Source organism: Toxorhynchites rutilus, chromosome 3 (assembly GCF_029784135.1).
Source record: "Toxorhynchites rutilus septentrionalis strain SRP chromosome 3, ASM2978413v1, whole genome shotgun sequence".
NCBI lineage: Eukaryota > Metazoa > Arthropoda > Insecta > Diptera > Culicidae > Toxorhynchites > Toxorhynchites rutilus.
This window is the reverse complement of record NC_073746.1, coordinates 274,870,127-274,893,716: the sequence shown is the minus strand read 5'-3', so window position 1 is coordinate 274,893,716 and position 23,590 is coordinate 274,870,127. Positions and strand designations below refer to the sequence as shown.

General features: G+C 37.9%; 2 protein-coding genes across 3 annotated transcripts; one reads left to right on the top strand and one right to left on the bottom strand.

Annotated features, from left to right (window-relative positions):
- Positions 1-298: 298 nt before the first annotated feature.
- Positions 299-3,266, bottom strand: LOC129776104 (probable protein phosphatase 2C T23F11.1). Its single transcript, XM_055781510.1, has 2 exons — positions 3,084-3,266; positions 299-2,545 (listed from the first exon to the last, which is right to left on the bottom strand). The coding sequence occupies exon 2, from the start codon at positions 2,513-2,515 to the stop codon at positions 1,382-1,384; it is 1,134 nt and encodes a 377-aa protein (XP_055637485.1). The 5' UTR covers positions 2,516-2,545; positions 3,084-3,266; the 3' UTR covers positions 299-1,381.
- Positions 3,267-8,711: 5,445 nt separating this feature from the next.
- LOC129779485 (probable splicing factor, arginine/serine-rich 7) lies at positions 8,712-10,735 on the top strand. 2 transcript variants are annotated; one of them, XM_055786970.1, is made up of 3 exons: positions 8,712-8,831; positions 8,898-9,370; positions 9,434-10,735. In XM_055786970.1, the coding sequence occupies exons 2-3, from the start codon at positions 8,969-8,971 to the stop codon at positions 10,568-10,570; spliced, it is 1,539 nt and encodes a 512-aa protein (XP_055642945.1). In that variant the 5' UTR covers positions 8,712-8,831; positions 8,898-8,968; the 3' UTR covers positions 10,571-10,735. The 2 variants fall into 2 exon arrangements, with proteins under 2 accessions (XP_055642945.1, XP_055642946.1); XM_055786971.1 differs by having other exon boundaries at positions 8,716-8,831; positions 8,895-9,370.
- Positions 10,736-23,590: the final 12,855 nt, after the last annotated feature.

The window sequence follows — 23,590 nt, the reverse complement described above, 5'->3', positions numbered from 1 at the left end:
CTGTTCAAGTTAGAGGCCAATTACTTGTTCGATACTGGTACAAGTAACTTGGACAGAGTGTCTGTTCTCTGTTCACTGGATACTTCAACTAGAGCGCTGACTGGCATCGTCTAAATCAGCCTGTAATCTTACGCGGGACATTTTGTTGAAATGCGGGACGTTTGGTCAGTTTACTTTAACGCAGTCCGATGTTCAGAGATAACGAAAAGGCGTACTACGATCACATAAGTGACGAGAAGCCGGACTACAGCGAAGGTATCGAGAGAATCTCCGCACAACGACGTAATTAAACAAAGGCTTAGTTTTATGAGAATGTTTATTTCTAAATATATATATATATATTCAGTCATATATACTATATGACAATGCATATTAGACGCATTTTGAATTTCCGGGGTTAAGATGCGTCCAACTCCACATATATACAATATACAATTCCGAGTTTACTAGAAACACTACAGCGCTAAACGGAAGCAAATGAAACATACGAGTCACCACTACTGCCATTCAGTAGATTGGAAGGTTTTTTCCCCATCTATTAGGGCAGGTGTCAACTTGTTAGGTCTATAGCAATAGTTGGATTTATTCATGAGGAATAGAAACAATTTTCTCACTGGTGAGAATTCAAATTAGTCTACTTATGGATGGATAAATTCATGAACACCGCAACAGTGTGAACGTGTAAAATATATACCTACCCATAGCAATATACGCATGTAGTGGAGTAATTTACTCCGACACCAAACACGTACATGCACTCCTACCCTTGTTGCTTCATTGACTCATCGTTTCGACAGTAAAAAGCTTATCGCTAGAGAGAAAAAAATGAAAAAAAAACCTCTTAAAAATATCCTAACAAGGTCCTATTCTTAGATAGTTTATGATCTCTTGAACTGAACTCTGGGGATTCCCACTCTTGCAACGTTTGTTCAACCGTACCTAAGTTTTGGTATTAGAGCTATTTTCGATCCAAATATCTCATCTCCGCTGGATAAATTCAAACGTATAGTGACAGACGATAGAATTGTTTTTACTGACGGTTTTCTACTAGGAAGAGCTCTTATGTGCAACTTATTCGTTCTTTTATCATGTTTTGATCGCAACTATGTTTTTGAAGTACGGGGATAGAGGTTAGAACTGCGTTATCTTGAGGGCAAAAAAACGATGAAATACGATCTGATTTGATCCCAGTTAATGTGTGTACTCCAGGAGAATTTATTTCAATTATGTTTGTTGGATTATCTCAAGTGATAAAAACGATAGACCGCAATTTGCAGTTCAACATCATAAGTAAGAAAAGTAGAGATCTCTGCTTGAAGGAACTACGAGTCTTGGAAAAACTAATAAAAGAACAAAATATAGTAGTACACAGTACGCGAACTCATTTTAGATCTAACTCCTCACTGGTTTCGTCTTCGTCCGGCGAAGATTGCCCATCTACTAGGTTTGTATTTTGGGTAGCCGACGTCTTTGGTGATTGTTCGGGGGATGCAAGTGGAGAAAGTTCCTCACTGCCCTCGGCTATCAATGGTTTCGAGCAGGATTGCTCCGGCGCCCGCTCCAAATCGTGATCGATAAACATCTGTTCCATTTTATAATTCATTTCGGCAACGTGTTCCTTACACCGATTCACAAGATCCTCGTAAGGTCGTCCGTGGAGGAAACAAACTATAATTACTGTCATGTTGTCCCCTCCAATTCCACCCATCTGACAGTCCGGAGCGAGGCAACGCGTCATCAGGTTCTCACAAATATTCTGCGGATAGATACCTTGGGAAATCTCCGTCTGAACAAACTCCAGAACCGACTGACTTGGCAGGACGTCCCAAATACCATCACAGGCAATCACCACGAAATCCCAATCTTCGGTTACCTGTCGCTCTTCTACATCTGGGAATGCCGTAACAACTTGTTCCTCTGCCATTTTATGGGCATTTCGCTTCAAGCTAAAATCACCCAGTGCTCTCGAGAGTGCCAAATATCCGTTAACCCTGTTGTACTCAACGTACCCACCCGCTCGTTTGATTCTTTCCAGCTCGCTAGCGTTGTTTGGTTTATGGTCAAAGGAAAGTACGTCCAGCTTACCGCCAACGCAAGCAATCGCCCGCGAATCCCCCGCATTTGCACAGTACAAACGGTCGTCCTTCACCATTACGGCCACAGCCGTCGATCCCGCCATTTGTTCCTTCAACGATTCGTCGTTTTGCATCACCTCGTCAACGTCGAGAAAACCACGTTGAAGCGCTAGCTTTACGTCATTCGCATACTCCGGCCTTCGCGTGACAAACTTATGCAAATGCTTGCCGGCGTATTGCGCTATATTCGCACCACCATGACCGTCATAAACCGCAAAAAATGCCGTCCCCGGATCATCCGGCAGCGACAGGATGTGCGTATGGGAATCCTCCATGTGTATGCGCCAACCCTGCATACAGCTCGAGCCCACTTTGTAGTAATCGTTCTGGCAGAAGGCCGACTCTTTCGAGGTTTCCGGTTCCGACAGTGTCTGTCCCATGGTGGTTAATGTTTTCCGGGGAGTTTTAGGCTAAAAATAAAATGCAATGTTTTGGTATAGTTTAACCATGAAGCATTATTACACAAGCGGATTGTAATCAAATAGGAATTCCCCCAAAGGATAAAAAATTATATGTCTCATTGCAATAATTCCAAACGTATGCATCACCATGCAACACATTGCTTTGCTAGCCAACGAAAATAGAATAATGTTATTTTTCACCGCTGATAGGCTATAAACAATCACGATGCGGTCAATCATCCAACATAAGATTTGATAAATAACAAACGCGCGAATATCAATACATTGGAGGCAGGAAAAACACAATTATAGCTTTCTTACTACCCGCGCATCGAGGACAATATTTTTTCTGTTTTCTTTTACGACTGCTGCAGTTTCTTTCTGCTTGTTCTAAGACTGACTGCTGATAACAACACATTCATAGTAACCAGCGATCACGTTAATGGACGAAAAGGATGTTATGTATGGGCGAGATTAAACTACCAGTCAGAATAAAAGTTGCTAAAACTCCGTCTGCTTTCATTGTATATCCACAAACTTTACTTACTTCTACGATGGGTATCAATTTCCACAAAAAACAGTCTCTAGTAGCACAGTGCAATATCGCCTTCTGGAAAATTTGGGCCAAAAAACGGGGGAGAAAAATACAGATCAGTTTGCTTATCAGCGCACAATGAATATACGAACGAAATCGGTACCGTGCGACGAATGCGGAATGAGCAAGAACGCGTAAGTCTGTGACAGTAGACGTTTATGTTTTGACGATTAGGGGGTCTACCGTTACGCCACCAACAACATTACACCGCACAAACGAGATCGTCCTTAAAGTACGACACTAGCAACGTAAACGAAAATAACGAGAAACATGCTACCATGGAAACATGTCTCACTTAATACTTATGACAGACATACAACTGTACTACCGTTGTACTTCGAAATTTGTATGTCTGTCACCAATGTCCTGGTGACGTTAGTCGTTGTGTTTATCTTCGATTACCCACCGCATCCATGTGAAAATGCTATTTTCAGGAAGTAATTAATTAATTAAAAACGTACATTTTTTTAGAGTTCCTGCTGCATTCGAGGCGAATGTGATAGCGTGCAGTGAATATTTGTGAAATCATTTCGAAAAAGACGGATAAAAGTGATATTTCCATGTTCCATTTTCACTCCCTCACGTTCATAGAAACAAACGGAGTTTCATTATTTTAACGTTTTGAAGTTCATGTTTCGAAGACTTTCAGTGTCGGATGTATATTGTGAGAGAATAATCGCCAATTCATCAAAATTTCACCGAAAATGTTACTGCTTTCGAGAAGTAAGCAAACGACTGCTCTCTGGACCTTTTTACCACATAAGTAATCGAAATAAGCCACGATACAATTGTCATCTGTTAAAAAACAAAAAGGTGAATGATTTCATTAGAATTTTGGCTCAAATTATCATGCAACCGTGAGTACTTTCAACATTGTTTTGTTTCTTCCATATACATTCCATATTGAATGCAAATAATTACGACACGATATTTTGCTTGCCAATACAGATATACTTCGCCAGTGGAGCAGTCTCCACCTCGATATGTACCTCATTGGTCTGTCACCATGTACAGCGCTAGAACCATGCATGCAACTCGGTACAATCGCTGTATGTTAATGGTGGGCAGCATGAACAGAGGCGTAGTGTGCGGGTGGCAAGCCCGGAATTTGCCGGGGGCGCTGACCCTTTGGGGCGCCAAAATCGAAAAATTTTCAAAGGCAATTTTTTCCCCGAATTATATTTCATATTTCAATTGAGTAAAAAGACATCCATCATACTGATAAATTTGATAAATTTGAAAAAAAGTGGTATTTTAGGGGCGCCATTTTCATAGTTTGCCAGGGGCGCTGTCTACCCTCACTACGCTGCTGAGCATGAACAAACCGAATCAAAACACTTGGTTAACGTTCTTTTCATTGACTGTCTCTTAAATAACTTAGATTGGAAACTTTTTTGTTGTGTTTGATAGTTTAGACGATAGTTGTCAGTTTGACATGCGGTACAATGTACAACCAAAGTATGTATGTCATGCTACGATGGTAACCGTACAACGCTGTTCACGTACAACGCTAGTACAGCTGTACATCTGTCCATGATATAATCTCTACCCACATCAGAAAACAGGAACAAGACAATCAAGATAGGTGCAACAAGTTATAAAAGATGTAAGAAGTTGTGCCTAGGACACGATCGTATTCTCGAAGTAGAACTACGGAATCATTTTATTCAATCCGCTTGTTTATCGCTTTGAATATCTGAATATATTTGAATATATGAATTTTAGAATGCATCGATATTTTTGAAATAACTCTTTAGAAGAATATTTTAGTGTTATGGAAAGAGTCGTAGTTTTATAGAACCATTCTTTTCCTCGCGAAAACAATATGACGAGTACGAGAATAATAAGCGAGCATCGCAATCTTTATTTTTATGTTTAATGTTATAGCTTTCATGGTGATCTTTTTCCCAGTTAACGTAGACACGCTCACAGGTGAATATATGTTTCACCATCACTCACATTGACGACATTGAGCTTCGTTTTCCGAGTTTGAGAAGTAACAAAAATGGATTTTCAGGTAGAATGAACAAAATATTAAAATAAAAATTATGAATGAATATTAATTTTTCTGTATCGTATGTGTATTCTATGTCAAATAGTAACATATTTTTCGCAAATTGTGAAAATATATTATACGAAAAATGTCTTTGATGGTGTATGGTAATAGATACGTAGTAATATTCCCCGCCGATTGATGCAAATATCTCTGCGAACAATCGAGAAATTGCGGAATTGCAGCCTTAATCTCAGTATTTTCTCTCTCCTCCCTCATTACCCGTTCAACGATCGCTGCATTTGATTCATGTATCAGCCAACTCTATACAGACTCTATAAACACTTCTGCTCCTTCAATATGCTTGAAGTAGGATCGAACCTCAGCACATACCATATTAAGGTTGTATCGGAATAAATATAGTGTATGGCCATATCCCAAAGTTTTGGACAGTCTTCCATATCCACTTTGGCGCGGAAATTCCTAATGCGCTGCAGCCACTATCTTTGTCTTTGCACACTATGATACAGAAGGTTTCCTCTTCTTCGATGCTGTTGTGGTGAATGTGAACGGAACTGCACTGGTATTTTGCAATGACTTATTTATACCTAATGAGTTGGAAACGGGCGAAAATGAATGTATTAGTTGCTTGTTATGATGGTACGGATAGGAAAAGCACACGAATCGGCAGAACAAATGTAGGGGAAAACTGGAATGCTTCCAGTTTTCATTAATTTACACCGTTTAGGGATAAGAAAACTATAATGTATAGGATATCAAATTTTAGAGAATTTCCGCACATTCATATTACTCACATATGTAAGTTCAATTATATCTCGAACTCGATACAATTCAATATCAGAAATTTCAGCAGAGTATTAATATAAATTTTATAAATATTCATTACCCGCAGCGAGCTTGAATGTTGCTTATATCGTTCCGTCGATGTGAAGCTGAGCGAATTCTTTTATATCTCGTGGCACCTATCTTGATTGTTCTAACTAATGGTTCTAACTTTCTGATGTCGGCAGAGGCTAGCGCAAAACAACGCGAATTCGAATTTTCCGCAGCAAAAGCTTGGGAGGATCTATAAATATATGCTAAAATATGAAAGCGGGTTTGTTTACAAAATGTACAAAAAAATAGCACATTCTCCTAATGTTTGCATTACCAAATGTTTTTTTTCTATTATAAAAAATATCGTCAAGCCTGTCAATACAGTAAGTTACATCTCGATAGACATCTTGCTAATTGGATAGAACTGTAATGCGACACGAATAATTGGACATTTTCGCCTCTAATTGGACATTTTCGTAAACATCAAGTCTGGGGCCCAAATCATGGACCCAGATTGAAAGTCCCACCAGAGGTTGACACTGTGCCACTATCATCGCGAATATCCAATTACAGATCAAAATCGTCTCCAATGCGACCAATGCGACGCTGAGTGGTGCCTCGGTATGTCGAATCAGATGTAACATACTGTATAACGATTCTCGGAAAAAAATCGGCCCGGAAAATAAATACAACAAAAACAATCGTTCAGAAAAGGTGTAAGGTTACAAGTCAGCTAGAAGTATTCTGACGCGGAAAACATCATGAGTGTGAGACGGCCTGTGATACCGTGCGCGAGTATATGAGTTATGATTTGCGTGCTAAATGTCCAAACTAAAATACCTTTAATTGTGGAAATTTCTCCAGATCGTGGTGCAATAGTTTTGAATTGCAATGAATGATATTTCAAAACAAAAATTAACCGGACAAACGTAATACATCAGAAAAAACGTACGCTGTTCGATACTCGCCGAAACTCGGTCGAACCTTGCTATAGGATCGTATCATATGTTTCAAACTAACCGAGCAATCAGTGGAGCACAGGTTTGCGTGCTAGAGACCACCTCTTCCGATGGCGGATCGGCGGTCGACTCAGATCGCATCATCTTGGCGGCTTGGACCGCCTCGATTCCTTATCCCCATTAAATGGGAACTTCGCTCCTATCAAATTGACCTAAAAAAAATTAGAAAAAACCAAAACGAAAAAAATAATTTACAATACGCATTACACTTTTTTCTGTGAGGCCATGACGTTTTTCCCGCGCCACAATATTTCTAGCTTACATGTGACATTACACTTTTTCTGAGTGGTTGTTTCTGTTGCAGTTGTTTTCTAGGGCGATTTTTAACGGGCACGATCAGGGTTGTCAATTATTTGTTTTCCGAAATCTGCACAAATGAAAATAAAAATCAGGATAATTGATATTTGGTAGCCTGGAAAACTCGTGCTGATTTTTGGGAAAACAAAAGCAACATTATTGTTTTTGTTTCCAATTTTATGTGCACAGTTTTCTTTCACAATCATTCGTCATCTTTCACACGCAGTATAGAAATTTTACCAACCTTATCAAGTTATGTTAGTTTTTTCGTCGAAAACTGTTTAAAGTTTTTTTATGCTGTTCATAGAATCGAAGTTTTTTTCCTCTTGAGAGAAATTCGGGTATTCTAAAGATACAATATTCGGTTAGTTTAGCTAGTGAGATAGAACTTCCAGACTACAAAATAACTTGTGTGTGTTGACAATGAGACGGGAATTTTAGCATTGCCCTGATTGATCATGACGCCTATCACATAGACTAGTTGTGAAAGTTTATCCTGGACTACATTTTACACATCTCCATCTGGTTTTGAATCATATATACTTATGTTTTATACAAATAAAACCTACCAGAGATAGTGTTGTATGTTTTTTTTCCTCTCACTTCTTACTTCAAAAATGTCAGCCTTACAGACAAGATAAACAGTGAGAGAGAATAAAGATCTCGCAACACGTAAAAGAAACGCGTTTTGAACTAAAAATTATAAATAAAATTTCACTTTTCTGTATCGAATATGTATTTTACGTTATAGAGTGACTCGTTTTTTCGAAAATTGTGAAAGTATAGAACAAAAACTGATTATGGTATTATACTGACTAATTTCTGCTTTCGGGCATTTCAATCTGATAAAGTATCCTTGATTCACGCCAACTTCAAGATTTATTGAATGTTGACAATGTACCTCTGATAACTCGAATTGCTTCGGAATAGATAGATAATAATTGAACAAAGAGTGATCATTATACAAGTGCGGACCAAATAGTTTATTTTATGTAAGCTGTTAGGGTAATTCTCATTTCGAATATCCAAGCTAAATTTTAACTGGGATCCCAGTGTATTTATTACGGATAAAATTCTAATGTACACGAATAATATTATAAAGTACAAAAATCAGGAAAAATCAGGACCATTTTAGTAAAACCAGACAAAATCGAGTGTCTGTATATCAGGAAGCATGCCAAAAAGTCTGGGAGATTCTGAGAAATCAGGAAGGTTATAACACATGAAACAAATCGTGGCAGGGTGCAGCTTGTATGGTAAATAATTTTTAATCCCGGTACCCACATATTATTGCAACTAAATGCAATCAATTAGATTCATAAATTTCCGAAGAATTAACTATTTAAAGTTAAACCATTTTATTCCCATCATTATATGAACACCTTGACAAGACGAGCAAGACGAATGGTGACCGAATCAAACGTTTAAAAAATGCCCTCTCATTATATATGTGTTGGTGTCACGCTTCATTACGGAGTAAAACGGCTGACATTTTTTCTCCAAAAGTATAGAGGTGAAAACGTTCTTTGCATTAAAAGCTGAAAAAATATAGAAGTGGGTTACTTTTATTACATTCTGGAGTGTATATTACTTATTGGTGGTTTTTACTGTGCCTAGCAGGTTTTTAGAATTGCGATATTCGCTTAGTTGCGGTCGTGCTGTTGGCTAGCAATTTTCACCCCCGCTTGGCAATGGCTGGCGGATCCGGTACGAAGGTGGTGCAAATCACCAACATTGCCCCACAGGCTACGAAAGATCAGATGCAGAGTCTGTTTGGTCACCTCGGCAAGATCGACGAAATTCGCCTCTACCCAACTATTCGAGATGTGTCCTGTCCGGTGGTGTCCCGCATTTGCTACGTGAAATACTTCGAAACTAGTTGCGTCGCCGTGGCTCAGCACTTAACAAACACGGTCTTTATCGATCGGGCGCTGATTGTGATTCCCATCCAGGGTGGAATGATACCCGATGAGTACAAAGCATTGGAGATGGCTGCCAATGGTACTTTGGTTCCAGGATTGCACAGCATAGATGCCCCGTCTAAGCTTCCACCGGAAGTCGTGAACCGCATAGATGGGATGGTTCCCAATCAGGTGGGTACGCATAATTTGTATGAGCATGTTTTTATTATACGATTGTTGGTTTTCCATTTTTAGGTCGTTAAAACAAGTGATCCCAAACTGGACGAAAATAATCTTCCTGAGTATCCACCGTTGCCGGTAAACTTTGATGCAAAGAAAATCGAAGAAACACGTCGTACCGTTCTGGTTTTGGACATTAAGTCGGACTGGCGCTTGGAGGATTTGATGGATCATTTTAAATCAGCCGGTGAAATAAAGTATGCACGCAGTGCTGAGAACGATCGATCGCGCTATGCTTTGCTAGAGTTTTGCGAACAGAAAAGCATCATTGCTGCTTTAAAATTGCAAGGTTCCGAATTCCGGGGCTATCGGCTGAACATTCACCACTCAACGCAGCCTATCGTGAAGCCGGAAGCGAAAAGCAACGAGGCGGCACAGAAGGAAATCGAAGAGGCGATGTCAATCGTAAAGGAAGCCCACAGTATGATTTCGGCGGCTATTGATCCGGTTATTGGAATGCTTGCTAAGGACAAAAGCTCTAGTCGTCGAAGGTCAAGATCGCGTTCTCGTTCCAAGGATCGCCATTCGCGATCACGCTCACGCAAACGTTCAAAGTCTCGCTCAAAGAGATCGCGATCACGCAAACGTTCCCGGAGTCGTTCCAAAAGTTCCCGTTCTCGTTCGAAACGCTCTCATTCGAAGCGTTCACCTTCGAGAAGCAAACGGTCGCGGTCTCGCTCGAAGCGTTCCCGTTCCCGCGATCGTCGCAAACGTTCACGTTCTCGTCGGCACAGCAGATCCCGTTCCCGTGATCGTCGTCGTTCACGTTCACGCTCCGATCGTAAACGGTCCCGATCACGTGAGCGCCGTGATCGCAGCCGCGAGCGTAAAAAATCTCATCGCACGAAGGAAGAGCGCAAACATCGCTCGCGTTCCCGTTCGCGCAGCCGTAAGCGTTCTTCGTCCCGTAGCCGCGCGAGCCGTCCGAAAGATGTTGTTGCTCGTTCGTCCAAAAGACGCAGCAAATCGACTGATAAGCGACTGAAAAAGATTTTGGAGGAAAGCGTGAGTCGAGATTACGACGCAGAGGAACGCCTTGGCGGGGAAGATGATAACGGTGTGAAGGCTTCCTCACCAGTGGTTGTGCGTGAGAAAACGACTAGTCCGACGACAGAAAAGTCGGACAATATGGACATTTCCAATTCACCGTGAAATAGTTTCCCGAAGTTTGATCAACTGGTCCCACACTTTTTACTGGTCATAGTTTTCCTCTGCTAAACTGTAATGATACATTCTTCTCTGAAATGTACAACACCCTTTCTGTAGCACTTTGAAAATGTATGAAATTAAATATTCTTTCAGAAATAGACAGACGAATAGTGGCGTTTTATCTTAATTATTGTAGGAAACAAAATATACCTACTTTATACTAAAGCCCAGATTCGAGGGTGGGCAACGGTGAGCTGAGGGGACAAGCCAAACAAGCTAATAACGAAAAGAGAAAAACACAAAAATATTGAATTCTTAAACTAGACCGTTTCACAAACATATACAGTCAATCGCAAAATTGAGTGTACAAATGCTACTTGACAATATTTTCCATTTATTTGGTATAAAATATTTTGGATACATTGATTCTTTTGATGCATATTAATTACTGGCACATTGAGCTAGCTGTACGTGCAATAAAATTCCGCGAAAAGTTTTCTGCTAATTGTTTATTCCGAAAAAATGAAAGCAATCTCTATTCGAGGCATCGCAAAACTGAGTGAACATCTTAAATTTTTCCGAACAAATTAGCCTTGTGAGTAAGATCTTTGCGAATTGGCGTTCTTTTTTTCGCCAGTGATTGGCGTCAACACTTAACCACCGCTTGGACAGTTTTTGTTTTTTATTGATGTTTGAAAAAGTTTTTATCAAAATGACAAATTGGAGGAAAGAAATAGATATTGTTATGCGTACAACGATAATAAGTATGAATTGTCGTGGAAAGACATTGCAGGAAATAACAGCTATACTTGGAAGAACCCATTATACAGCAAAGAAAATCATAAGTAAGAGGAAATACGAAGGAACCATGGAAAATCTCCTGAGTAGAAGACACAAACGTATCCTGGCTTCTGATGATGAACGAGTAATTGTGCGAACATTTCGAAGGAACCCTAAAATAAACATTCCTATATTGACTATCGAAGTAGCCGGCACCATTGGAAGACCTGTCAGCACACTGTCCGGAGAGTAGCATACAGGAACAATCTAAGATGTAAATATGAAAAAACGACTACAGTTTGCTAAGGCATATGTTAACAGACCTAAGGAGTTCTGGAACAAGGTCCTTTATACGGATGAGATGGAAACTAATCTCTTTGAATCGGGAGTTGGACAGATGATGTGAAGGAAACCAGAATCGGCGCTCCAGATTCAGCATTTGGTTCCCACAGTAAAACACGGCGGCGGCATTCAGATGATGTATTGTACGATGGCGGCCTCTGGAACTGGAATCGTAGAGTGGAGCTGAAACATAACCTGTAGTCTCCCATTCAGAAATTGGGTCATTACTACTTTCAACAGAATAATGACCCGCAGCAAACTGACTTCATGATGCGGATATGACTGCTCTATAATGTTCCAATCAACCCAAAACACCTCCGCGATCACCGGACTTGAACACTATTGAGTATCTATGGTGCTATAGTGCTCGGAAGTGCTGGACGCCCAAGGGGGACCATACCAAATACTAGGGGATTGATTTTCGTTATATGATAACATTTCTGAACTGATTTCAATTTTCTTTTAACGAAACATTTTAACTGTACACTCAATTTTGCCACGTCTTAATTGGAGATTTTTTGTTTGTATTTCAAATATGAAGTAGAAATGTGAACATTCTAATTTTTTTCTTATAACTACATGAGAATAAAATAGATCGATTTTACGAAGAATATAATGTGCGATTCACATAGCACGTTACGGAGAAGAACGTCTCTTTGATAATTTATATCTCAAAAACTATGAGTCGTACCGAAATAGTGTCTTAGAAAGAGTTATAGAGTATTGATGGTTGAATATGAAAAAAATGTACACTGAGAAAAAAAATTAGTACTCTTTTTTTATTTATAAAATAAAAATTCAATTTGCAATATCCAAAATACATATTTTTTAATTTTTTTTTATTTTTCCATACAAAATAGAAGTCATGTAGAAAATTTAAAAAATGGGCCCAAGATGGTAAAACTATTTTTGACGATTGCTAACATTCAAAAATTCGAAGTTTCGAAAATTCCTAAAAAATCGATGTTCCATAAATTTCGTCAAAAATAGTTTTACCATCTTGGTCCCATTTTTTAAATTTTCTACATAACTTCTATTTTATACGAAAAAATTGAAAAAAATATTAAAAAACACATATTTTTTTATATCGCAAATTAAAATTTTATTTTGTAAATAAAAAAAAGAGTACTAATTTTTCTTCTCAGTGTATATTTTTTTCAAATTAAGCCAACAATACTCTATAACTCTTTCTAACACACTATTTCGGTACGATTCATATTTTTTGAGATATTATTTATCAAAGATTTCTCTTACTCAAATCGATACGCCCTTTTCAAAAGTTACGCTTGAGTCAAAAAATGAACCATGATGATGTATTTGGAAAAGTTGTTGGAAATTATGAGCAAATTCATAAAATTTCATGAACATGACGGTATAACACGACAAACATATTAGAAGGGATTATTTACTATAAAAAAGACAATAAATTAGAAATATTTTTTTAAATATTTCGAGAATGGCTACATTTAGAAGGAGATTGATATTAGCCTTATTTGTTTTAAATCACATCAGTATTCATAATTTGTGGCTAAAAATTATTGTTAACATACAAAAATTCGAAGTTTCCAAAATTCCTAAAAATTCGATGTTCCACAAAGTTCGTCAAAAATAGTTTTACCATCTTTGGCCCATTTTTTAAATTTTCTGCATGACTTCTACTTTGTATGAAAAATTTAAAAAAAAAATTAAAAAATATGTATTTTGGATATTGCAAATTGAATTTTTATTTTGTAAATAAAAAAAAGAGTACTAATTTTTTTCTCATTGTACTTTTCTTTCATATTAAACCATTAATACTCTATAACTCTTTCTAAGACACTATTTCGGTACGACTCATAGTTTTTGAGATATAAATTATCAAAGATTTCTCTTACTCAAATCGATACGCCCTTTTCTAAAGTTACGCTTGAGTCAAAAAATTCCCAATTGCTGTGAAAAACTCATATTTCCTCTAACCCAAACGGAATACACACTTTCATTGGAATCAAAAATACAAGTTTTTAAAATCTGCATTTTTAGGACGATTTCATTTGGAATTGCTGCACTACAAAATGGCGGACTACATATTTTCTCAAAACTCTATTATTATGGATATCAAATGAGAGGGCTTGACTAGTAGAACACAGTTATTTATGAAAATGCAAATCCGAGATGGCTGCCACTACCAAATGGCCGGCTACATATTTTCTCAAAACCTTATTAATGTGGGTATCAAATGAAAGGGCTTGTCTAGTAGAACACGGTTATTTATGAAAAATGCAAATCCAAGATGGCTGCCACTGCAAAATGGTGGACTACATATTATGTCAAAACCCCGTTAATATGGGTATCAAATAAAAGGGCTTGACTAGTAGAACACAGTTATTCATAAAAAATGCAAATCAAAGATGGCTGCCATTACAAAATGGCGGACTTCATATTTTCTCAAAACTATTATTATGGGTATCAAGTGAAAAGGCTTGACTAGTAGAATACGGTTATTTATGAAAAACCCCATTAATATGGGTATCAAATGAAAGGGCTTGACTAGTAGAACACAGTTATTTATGAAAATGTAAATCCAAGATGGCTGCCACTGCCAAACGGCGGGCTACATATTTTCTCAAATCCCAATTAATATGGGTATCAAATGAAAGGGCTTGAATAGTAGAAAACAGCAACATCCAAACCCAAGATGGCCGCAATCACAACATAGCAAATTACTTTATCAAACGGTTTTATTTAGCTTGAACTGTTTGTATGTCTGTAGGGTTGTTCCAAATTAATAGAAATTTGACTAATAGGAACTGACCGAATTTATAAAACACCTTTATCTCTGCTGTCATTTTAAAACTGTTTATCTTGAAAAATCCAATTTGGCCGCCGCTACAAAATAGCTGATTCCATATCATCTCAAAAAAAAAAGGATGATTGAGATAGGTGTATCAAACGAACGAATTTGACGTGGAGAACACACTATGTTTTTTTTTCTGCAATCCACTCAACATCGGTATCAAATGAAATTATTTGACTGATAGAATACAGTACAATGGTTTTATTGTAGAGAAATATTCTAATGAAACGGATAATGTACTAAAAACTAGAAAATAAAATAAGTAAAAAAAAACGTTTTAAGTTAAACGGTTTAATTGTGATTAAACATGATAATGTACTAAAAGCTAGAAAATAATTAGGCAAGTAGCAGTTAGCAGTTATCACACCTCTCCTTCATTAGTCTAGGGCATTGATAAGACTAAAATAAAATCGTGGGGCACGTTGGATTTCCATTATCCACAATTAGCGACTTCATCATATGTTCCACGATTTTATTTTAGACTTATCAATGCCCTAGACTAATGAAGGAGAGGTGTGATAACTGCTAACTGCTACTTGCCTAATTATTTTCTAGCTTTTAGTACATTATTATGTTTAATCACAATTAAACCGTTTAACTTAAAAAGTTTATTTACTTATTTTCTTACAATTTGAACATCAATTTCGCAAGAACTACAACACGGTAAAAATGTGTAGGTTTCTCTCAATCAGTATTGATGAAGTGCTTCGAAGAACAACAAAACCTTTCTAATTCCACTAATAATCCATTACGCTTGTCATACAGCATGTTTTTTTTGGGCCATTAAAAAGTTCTTCGCAAACTCCAGAATTTATTCGTACATCTGTTAATACTTAAGTGACGTCGTGGAACGATGATCATTACACGATCTCCGGGAGAAGATCGTACGCGGGGAGTAAGCCACGTCATTGAAACGATGTTAAGGCAGTCTCGATTGAGCTTTGGAAGCAATTTCCCACTGCGTAATAGCACAGAAGAAATGGAAACCAAAACAAACAGTATCGTAGGGTCGTCAACATTGAGAGGATTCGATGGCTCGAACATTACTACGTATGTATGCGAAACAAAAAATAAAAACAGCAGGAGAATATTGAAAGGCCAAAAAACCATATGATTTTGCTGATGATGATGACGCTACGAGACAATAATGACAGCGGACAGGGGTTCACACACACACGAGCATGTACACATGAGCACTAGTAAAAGGGAACCGAAGAAGCTATCATTGTTTACATATTTCCAGTTTCTCTACATATATAACTGCTAAACATTGGAATCGGATGAATATATATGAGGGAATAAAAGAATAACACTGCAGAAAACAGCAGCAGCACAAGTTATGAGTAGAAAACCGGAATGGAACACGAGGGAAGCAAACTCTCAGATGATCGTGATGGTAGCAATAAAGGTACGATTCGAGTCGACAGGAAAACACACCTTCGTTTGTTCAAATGAAAATATTTCCAATGCACTGATGCGTATGTTGCGATCGCTTGGGTCGACTCAAACCTAGATAGTATTCATAGCTTATCTAGTGAATGGGAAAACTTGTTCGGTTAAATAGAGATAAAATGTTGTGCCACTCGATGATCTTGTCAGCTAAACTTTTGGAAATTTTCGGCCCAATGTTTCACGAATATCTTGACCAACATAATTTTGAGCATCAGAGTCGTCTCTGAGTTGTTCGTACATCATTGATTTCCTATGGCACCCCACATAAAAGGTTCAATGGTGTTAAATCGCAGTTCATTCCCCAAACGACGGATTATACTTAGAGACGAATTGGGAGCAAATTTTGAAGCCTCATGAAAACAAATAAGAGAGGACTGATCATATCATCAATGGTCTTAGCGGATAATAGATCGATTTATCCACTTATATAATCTTCGCAATCCAAAATCTTCCCTTGTCAGTGTGGACTGCGATGCTCTTATGGCTATACCAAACGACTTTGACCATATTGCCACCACAACCTCTGAACCAGATCAGGTGAATGGGACTGTCATTGAACGATATTTGATTGTCCAGAACATGGATCTCACAAGTTGACAATCCGAGGAAAGCCTAGTCCGAGTAAAACGAAATAAAATATTGGAGTAGCTCGAATGCAATTTACCCGACCGATTCCACTTGTTTCCAACCGATTCGATCGATTTGGACATCAGCTTGCATTGTGTGAAATCGGAATAATGCCGTACTGTCCGTACAGTACAGTTCGAATCGGTTTGGAACAAATGCGAACCGGTTGGGGAAATCAAATGAAGGTTTTTTTTTCATGCGCTTCTGTATCGATTTGACTGTCATGTCAACTATTTGCACTGTGCAAATGAGTTCTAAGAGCCCTAAGAGGACTTAATGGCTGTTTTCACCTCAAGGTCTAAAGTGTAGTATCTACCTCAACCATCTGATCTGAACATAAGTTTTTCTCGGGACCCTGCAGTAAATTGCTGTGATATAGCACCAGTACACGTGCCCATACTTGTGTTGAGTGTACAACAGGTTCAAAACGAAAGTACAGTGCCGTACACTCCAGAGCAGAACGGCGTTAGTAAAAGAATACATGCACCAAGGAACACAATAAGATATTGGATGAAATGTCGTGGAAATTCCTGGATATTCGCATAACTCGTGACGTCGATATTTTTGAGAGTTGTGTGACTGCTCAGTCAAAATATTACAACGGTACGCTGTCGTTCTACGCATATTTGTCCCATGTTCCAAAATCAGAAACTGAGAAAAACGCAAATAAAGTTTTCTGCCATATTTGTCTACCAGAAGCTTTAAGCATTTCAATTTAGCAATACACCGGGTTTCTTTAGAAGCATTGAACCATTGTTTAATGAAATGTAACATAATTCCCTCACTTGAGTCAATCAAGCTTGATTACGCGATTAAAATTCATGGTGGGACAGTTATGCTTAGAATATCAACATGGGACAATTGAACTTCATGCTTTTTTTCTGAAACTGGCAACAAACGATTATTTTTTTTCGTGTTTTTCCGAAAGATTATGCATAAAAATATCGTTTTTTTTGAAAAAAAAAAGAAATTTGCCAAAAAGTAACATGTGAGAATTATGCTTGAAACGCAGTATAATAGCATTAGAGAGTGAACACAATTGGTGCCGTAACAAGTAGCATCGGTATGTAGTACAGGGCGGACTCGATTATATACAGATTTGGATTTCGTTTCACTGTATATAATTGATTGAATCCTGTATATAATCGAGAAATGAAAAGTTTTTTTATACACATATGTTTCGTTTTTTGAATATAAAAGAAGAATTTAATTTTTGATTCATCCCATCAAAGTCATAAAATACCTTTCTCATATAAAAATACGAATTCTTTTAGGAAGTGATAGAAGATCATATTTGACGATAAAAACCCTTCTACGCATATGTTCGTATTCCAACAATGGCACTATTGAACATTATTGAACTTTTTCTCTGTTTCAAGCTCTGTTTGCCTGAAACTGGCTCTAATTCATAAATTACGCTACGTAGGGCTATTCCGTTGCTTCCATTTGAAAGATAAGAAAATATTCTACAGGAGTGGTGAAACTTCTAAATTAATGGATTTTAGTAACATTTTGGAAGTGAAAAACTTCAAAGTTTGTGGTTTTTAAGGTATTACTCTTAATTTTATCCAAAAAGTACATAATAAATAATAAAATAATAAAGTACATAATCTATCAACCAAATTAACGCTCTCTATTCGCTCTACAGTTTGTCCTTTGACACTGATTCATTTATTAGGGATCTACAAAAAATACATGGTGGGTCAGTTATGCCTAGAATATGAACATGGGACGATTGAGCTTGATGTTGTTTTTTAAAACACTGGGAATAAACAACAATTTTTTTGTGTTTTTCCGGAAGATTATGAATGAAAACATTGTTTTATTAAGAAAAGTGAAAATTGTCAAGAAGTAACATGGGACAACTATGCGTAAAACGGCAGTATGGGCGATCAAAATGTTCAGGTGAAGAAAACTGATGAAGAGTTTGACAAAGATCAAGAAAATTCTAACGATTCGGGCCAACCATCGTCTGGAGATGAGTATTTGGAACCCCCACCTAAGGTACAAGAATTCGCCGATTTTGTTGAGAAAGCTGTGGAATGGAGAATCTGAAGTCGAGCATCCACATGACAGACCACGGCGTAGTCGTACTGAACCTTTGCTTTAACCCTTTAACGGGCCGTGAGCACTGAACTGTAATCAACACAAACTACAATACAACGACATGTTTGCATTCTAAAAAAACACACAACAATTTTTTTCATAACGCAGAACAATCAAAAGCATTGAAAAAATTGATGGCAACCTGCCTGTCTAGCGGTAAACACCTGATGGTAAGTATGATTTTTTTATATTTGACTTTTTGATGTTAGTTTCATTAAAAACAACTAATAAAACTCATGATCAGACTCAGCAGGTCCTAAACAGTTCATATGTATTAAATACTTCAACAAATTGATTGTTTTTCAATGACTTTTTGGGAAGTTTGCTCTTGCTGCTCTAAATTGGGAGTTATCAATACGAAAATGGCTCCAAAATATAATACTTTTTGATTTTTTCAATAATCAAAAATCGAGCATATTGATAGATATCAGAACTAGTTGCCACAATTTATTGTTAAAGAAAAGAAAAAATGGAAATCGTTTGTGGCAATATAGTTGCCACTACCTGTAAAAAGGTTAAGCGCAATGAGTTTTGTGGATACTATTACAAATACCATCGTTGACTTGAAGAACCGCCATGATTGGAATCTGCGGATGGTTGTAATCGACGATTAAATTGATTCCTTGAAACGAAACAATACTTGGAGATTATTGAAACTACCCAAAGGACGTTCAGCAATTAGACGTAAATAGGAGTATACCATTGAGCAAAAATATGACGATCGTCTTCGTAGGTAAAAGATAAGTTTAGTTTGGTTTGGAAATGTTCGTATGTAAGCCAGTATCTACGCCAATGGAGAACAAGAACAAGCTCTAAGCTAATGGAGGAGGAGTTCAGAACTTCGAAACCATATCGCAAGTTCATAGGTTGTTTGATGTATTCGGTTTCAAAAAGGTCGGTTATATCAGGAGTAGTAAGCTACTTCAGCCAGTTTTAAAACTGCCCGGATGAAGTTCATGGGGTGCATCTTAAATGATTATTCTTTGGACGATTAACCCCTAGAGTGAGACTCGATGTTCTAGGTGAAGAGGCTAAGGGATCTTTAGACGTTGAATTGATCTAAAATGGAGATAAACAGATGACCTCACTATTGCTGATCTCGACACGGACTGGGCGAATGATGTTATTGATTGTTGATCGTTGATATGAAGATAATCCAGCATCAGGATTGTAAAAGGTCATCCATTAGCGACAGTTTTGTATCTTCGTGTGAACGAACCCTTAACACATTTTAATGATCTGTCAATGTAATGAAAATCAACATTTTCATCATGGTGAAGTACACGAATGAGCATCGCTGATTAATTCTTCAAAATTACTACGGAAATTCGGAGTCGGTGGTTGCGACTTTAAGAACGCCTACTTCAATTTTTGGCTCAACATTCCGGTCGAAATGTGTGGCCGAGTAGTGGAAATTTGGGTCCAACGGATTGATGGCAGTAAGCGGGCCCGTGGTCTGAAATCGAATTTCATTTTCATTTTTAGGGAAGGCATGAAGCATATCGATACCAAGTTCCCTTCTTCCAACAATATATTATAATATACAGTAGAACCCCGATTATCCACGAGCGGATGATCCGCGGTGTGGTTTATCCGCGAAAACGAGTTCCATAGTAATTCTATGAACCTTCCCTAAATTTGTCAATGAGTGGTAGGTTTTTGTTCTTTTATTTTGGTCTTGACTATCACAATATGTAACCACTGGTGTACACGACCTTACAGATGGATAGTTTAATGATACATGTATTGATAAAACATAGTTTTCATGCTGAAATGCCTTTTTTTGTGTTTGCACCTCATTTTTAGGCATTTATTGCGTTATCCGCGATTTTCCTAATCCGCGGTGAGCTTGCCAGACTATTTCGCGGATAATCGGGGTTCTACTGTATATCACATACAATTAACTGCTCAAGTGATTAAATATTATCTGTCAAAAAGTGTCAAATATTTGGCTTCGGTCAAACAATATATGGCCATATTGACACCTAAAAACATATAAACCGATGAGTCGGTGAAGTTTATAGCTGCAATACCGAATATTTTTTAAATATACTATTATGATGACTGACTTTGGTGCCGCGGAATTCACCTGGTACTGTTTGGGTATCAAAATATGAGGAAGCTACTTTTTTTATCTTTCATTGTAAAATTATAGAACCTGGGTGACCGTCAGAAACTTTTTTAACGCAACATCGTAGGTAAGGCCAAAGTCATTTATAGAAGTTGTCTGACCACAGATGATTCTCTCATCTGTTCAGCACTGATAATCTGCAACCAGACAAAACGTGAAAAATCAGCCTTCTCCGAACTGTGTAACTGGGCAAACCGCAGTGTACAATGTTACAAATTCAGCGGAACATTTATTCCACTGGAGCTCACGCTCGATTTGACGCCAGCATAGTAATTATGTGTAGTTCTTTCCCTCGAATACGCCGATCTCTCAATTAACAACAGTTACGGTTTTCTTTTTTTTTTTCTTTTAATTGAAGGTTATTTTGAACAGGAATAAGTTGTGATAGAGAAGAGATAGTTTCAACAACATTAGACGGGGGAGATTGGTGAGAGTTGAATGCTATCATTGAAGACACGTATTTGTATGCTGGTTTTATTTATAAAACGTAGAAATATTAGTCACGGTTCAATATATGCTTAGGAATACACATAGATTTAATAGGACGAGAAACCGAGACTCTGAAATCAGAAGAAAGAGTAGCAGCCAAACAGAATTGATACTTCTATTTACAAGTCAGAATTGTTACTTCTAGTTACAAGTCAGAAGTCTACTTTCTTCCGTTGTGTTTGTTTTTATTTTGGTTTCGCTGGAGGAAAAAAGGAAAAGCTCGGGGTACCACTTTGGCAACAGGGATATATCATTTTAACCCAAATACAGAGAGATTTGCGGAGGAAGAAGAACAAAACATGACTCACTCATTGTTGAATATTATAAGCAATATCATTATTTACCCAATTTACCCAGACTATCGTCTCTATGGGCAAAAAAAATATGGCAGTCTATTTTCACAAGCCTCTCTCAAGGCCTATTTTATTTTGGAAAAATCATTCGCCATATACAGGAACAGTTATCCGTTGATATATCAACGATTTATCACTAATGATAATGTTAGACGCCAACCGCTCGGCCACAGAGCACTGTATACAGAAATTTCTAAAATCTAATTGAATAACGAAATGGTAGGGTAAACCGGCTAAACCACGCGGATTATTGAATATTGCCAGAGGTACGGAGGGAACTTGATGTAGAACTTCTGGGATTAATTACTTCTGAATTGAGTTCAAAAATCCAAATTCAACATTTTTTATACCCCAAAAAATACAGAGATGAAGTGATGGAAAGAATTTGGAACTATTACGTTAAATGCTATCTATTGTCAATAGTCAACTATTGGGAAAAAAAACCACACCATGTAATTGGACGCAAAAATGTGGCTTTTCTTGTGTTGTTTGAGTTATGTTCTTGTAACTGTTCAGAAATGGTAACTGTAAATGATTTCTCTGGAAAATCTAGATCGTTTGTTATATGAACCGAACTAAACTTCAAACGAATTGTAAGACTTTAAGTGGTAGAACGAATCCGGAACAATTAATTATTAATCCCGTTTATTTTCCAACTTTTTCGGTTTGGACACTTTTTGTCTTTAACGCCAAAATCATCACTTTTAAATCGTCCAAACTATTTCCTACAAAATTTAGCGTTTGATGCGCTTTAGCGCTTCAGCGGAAAATCAAAACTAACCACAAATTGATTTCCCAAATCTTTCCACAAGTTTGATTGTTGATTGAACTTGTTGTGCAAACTCAAAAATTTGTAAACAATATTTGGTGGACAAATATCGACACTTCACGATTGAGCAAAAATCAGCCTTCGCCGTTGACTATGTATAGCACCTTGAGCCATCTTATGGAAGCAGAACGAATTAAGTTGCGCACAATTTAGCTGCAATATAGTGAGCCTTCAACAAAAATCCTCGAAAATCACGGTTTTTACTCTACTGCGACGTTTTTACTCTACCGCGACATCGTAGTAAAGTTGTTTGCGAGAGGTGAGCGACCCGGCGACATATTCCGGTGGTTGAAATCCCACGGGGTTAAGCGGAATTTCATCTATACCACCATCCGTCGGTACCGGGAGACGGGCTCGGTCAAGGACCGTGCGAGATCTGGGCAATCGCGGTCGGCGAGGACGCCCGTAGCCATCAAGGTGGTGAGGGAGCTGGTTCGTCGAAAAATGAACCGCTCGATCCGGAAGACCGCTGCTGACCTGAATGTGTCGATCAGAACTGCCCACACCATCATGACGAAGGACTTAGGATACAAACCGTAGTAGAAACGCAAGGTTCACGGGGTAACGAAGGATACAACGAAGAAGAGGCTGGAAAGAGCCAAATTGATACTTCCGTGACACGCTGGTCAGGAGCTATACATTGCTATACATTAGAATCCCGTAGTCTGTATATGGTTTAAATTGATGAAAATTGGGAGCATTCCCATTTCCCCATGCAAAAAAAAAACAGAGCACTGGCCACAACCAAATAAAAATTTAACGAAATATATTATGCGTTCAATTGATTACGATACTACCAATTTAATTGCCAACTCGATCTCCGATGAATACACAAAAATACATCAGTGAACGAAAATAAAAACATTCGAATGGATTCTCCCTGGATTTGCTATCGCTACCGTGGCATCATCGTCATCACGAACAGTCGTCATCAGTGTGGGGGTTTTGTTTTCGTTTCTTCTCGTTCTATCGCTTGTACTGGCTAGCTCGGCATCAGCCAGGTGCCAGAGCGAGACGACATGAAAACAATGAGTAGAGTTTTTATCAATGGAAAGTGACTCTTTGTATTATTGATTAGATA